The 2,026-nt window shown below is 53.2% G+C and overlaps 1 protein-coding gene across 1 annotated transcript in view; it reads left to right on the top strand.

The window, feature by feature from the left end:
• Positions 1–81: 81 nt before the first annotated feature.
• klhl18 (kelch like family member 18) overlaps positions 82–2,026 on the top strand; it is a 17,648-nt gene continuing 15,703 nt past the window's right edge. Inside the window, exons 1-2 of the mRNA XM_015404870.1 lie at positions 82–260; positions 331–529. Of these exons, the coding sequence (XP_015260356.1) occupies positions 109–260; positions 331–529 (351 nt within the window). The 5' untranslated portion in view covers positions 82–108. The remainder of the gene's footprint in view (positions 261–330; positions 530–2,026) is intronic.

Below are 2,026 nucleotides of genomic sequence, written 5' to 3'. Positions count from 1 at the left end.
CCCAGTCTGTCCTCAGTCTGTCCCCAGTCTGTCCCCATTCTGCCCCCAGTCTGCCCCGATTCTGCCCCCAGTCTGTTCCAATTCTGCCCCCAGTCTGACATATAGCTGATGTGTTTCAGCGCCCTGGAGGCTCTGATCAACTTCGCCTACAGCGGCCATGTTGCCATTGATCAGCAGAATGTTCAGGCTCTGCTGATTGGTTCCAGCTTCCTGCAGCTGCAGAACGTCAAAGATGCCTGCTGCTCCTTCCTGCAGGAGAGGTGAGCATCTTCTGGTTCTGGTCTCCAGGTTCTGGTTGCTATGGTGGAACCTGCGTCCGTCTGTTTTCAGGTTACATCCTAAGAACTGCCTGGGCGTGCGGCAATTTGCAGAGACCATGATGTGCACCACACTGTATGACACGGCCAACACCTTCCTGCACCAGAACTTTGTAGACGTCTCCTTATCTGAGGAATTTCTGGGTCTGAGGGCTGAGGAGGTTCTGGAGTTGGTGGGCTGTGATGAGCTTAATGTAAAGGCAGAGGAGCAGGTGAGGAACCAACCTGAAGAAGTTTCTGATTAGCCATGTTGAACCTGGTCCAGTTGGTTAGGTTCAGTTCAGTCGGGTCATACCGGGTTAGTCTGGGTCGCACTGGCTCAGGCGGGGTCATATTGGGTTGATCGGGGTCGTACCGGGTCAGCCGGGGTCATTTTATCAGTTGGAGTCTTTTCTTTACCCAAATCAAATTTCTTTTGGGTCAATAAAGTTAATCTAATCTAATACCAGGTCAGTCTGGGTCCTACCGGATCAGTCTGGGTCATATCGGGTCAGTCTGGGTCATAGCGGGTCAGTCTGGGTCATAGCTGGTCAGTCTGGGTCGTAGCTGGTCAGTCTGGGTCATATTGGGTCAGTCTGAGTCGTAGCTGGTCAGTCTGGGTCATATTGGTTCAGTCTGGGTCATATTGGTTCAGTCTGGGTTATATTGGGTCAGTCTGGGTTATATTGGTTCAGTCTGGGTTATATTGGGTCAGTCTGGGTTATATTGAGTCAGTCTGGGTCATATTGGATCAGTCTGGGTCGTAGCGGGTCAGTCTGGGTTGTACCGCGTCAGTCTGGGTCGTAGCTGGTCAGTCTGGGTCGTAGCTGGTCAGTCTGGGTCATATTAGGTCAGTCTGGGTCATATTAGGTCAGTCTGGGTCGTATTGGGTCAGTCTGGGTCATATTGGGTCAGTCTTGGTCATATTGGTTCAGTCTGGGTTATATTGGGTCAGTCTGGGTCATATTGGATCAGTCTGGGTCGTAGTTGGTCAGTCTGGGTCATATTGGGTCAGTCTGGGTCATATCGGGTCAGTCTGGGTTGTACCGGGTCAGTCTGGGTCGTAGCTGGTCAGTCTGGGTCGTAGCTGGTCAGTCTGGGTCATATTGGGTCAGTCTGGGTCATATTGGTTCAGTCTGGGTTATATTGGGTCAGTCTGTGTCTTAGCTGGTCGGTCTGTGTCTTAGCGGGTCAGTCTGTGTCGTAGCGGGTCAGTCTGGGTTGTAGCGGGTCAGTCTGGGTCGTAGCGGGTCAGTCTGTGTCGTAGCGGGTCAGTCTGTGTCGTATTGGGTCAGTCTGGGTCGTAGCAGGTCAGTCTGGGTTATATTGGGTCAGTCTGGGTCGTAGCGGGTCAGTCTGGGTCGTAGCGGGTCAGTCTGGGTCATAGCGGGTCAGTCTGGGTCATATTGGTTCAGTCTGGGTCATATTGGGTCAGTCTGGGTCGTAGCGGGTCAGTCTGTCATAGCGGGTCAGTCTGGGTTGTAGCGGGTCAGTCTGGGTTGTAGCGGGTCAGTCTGGGTGGTAGCGGGTCAGTCTGGGTTATATTGGGTCTGTCTGTGTCTTAGCGGGTCAGTCTGGGTCGTAGTGGGTCAGTCTGTGTCTTAGCGGGTCAGTCTGTGTCTTAGCGGGTCAGTCTGGGTTGTAGTGGGTCAGTCTGGGTCGTAGCGGGTCAGTCTGGGTCGTAGCGGGTCAGTCTGGGTTATATTGGGTCAGTCTGGGTTATATTGGGT

This window comes from Cyprinodon variegatus, unplaced genomic scaffold (genome assembly GCF_000732505.1).
Source record: "Cyprinodon variegatus isolate N-32 unplaced genomic scaffold, C_variegatus-1.0 Scaffold1883, whole genome shotgun sequence".
NCBI classification, from domain to species: Eukaryota; Metazoa; Chordata; class Actinopteri; order Cyprinodontiformes; family Cyprinodontidae; genus Cyprinodon; species Cyprinodon variegatus.
The sequence above is the reverse complement of the archived record's forward strand: the minus strand, read 5'-3'. Positions and strand labels throughout refer to the sequence as shown.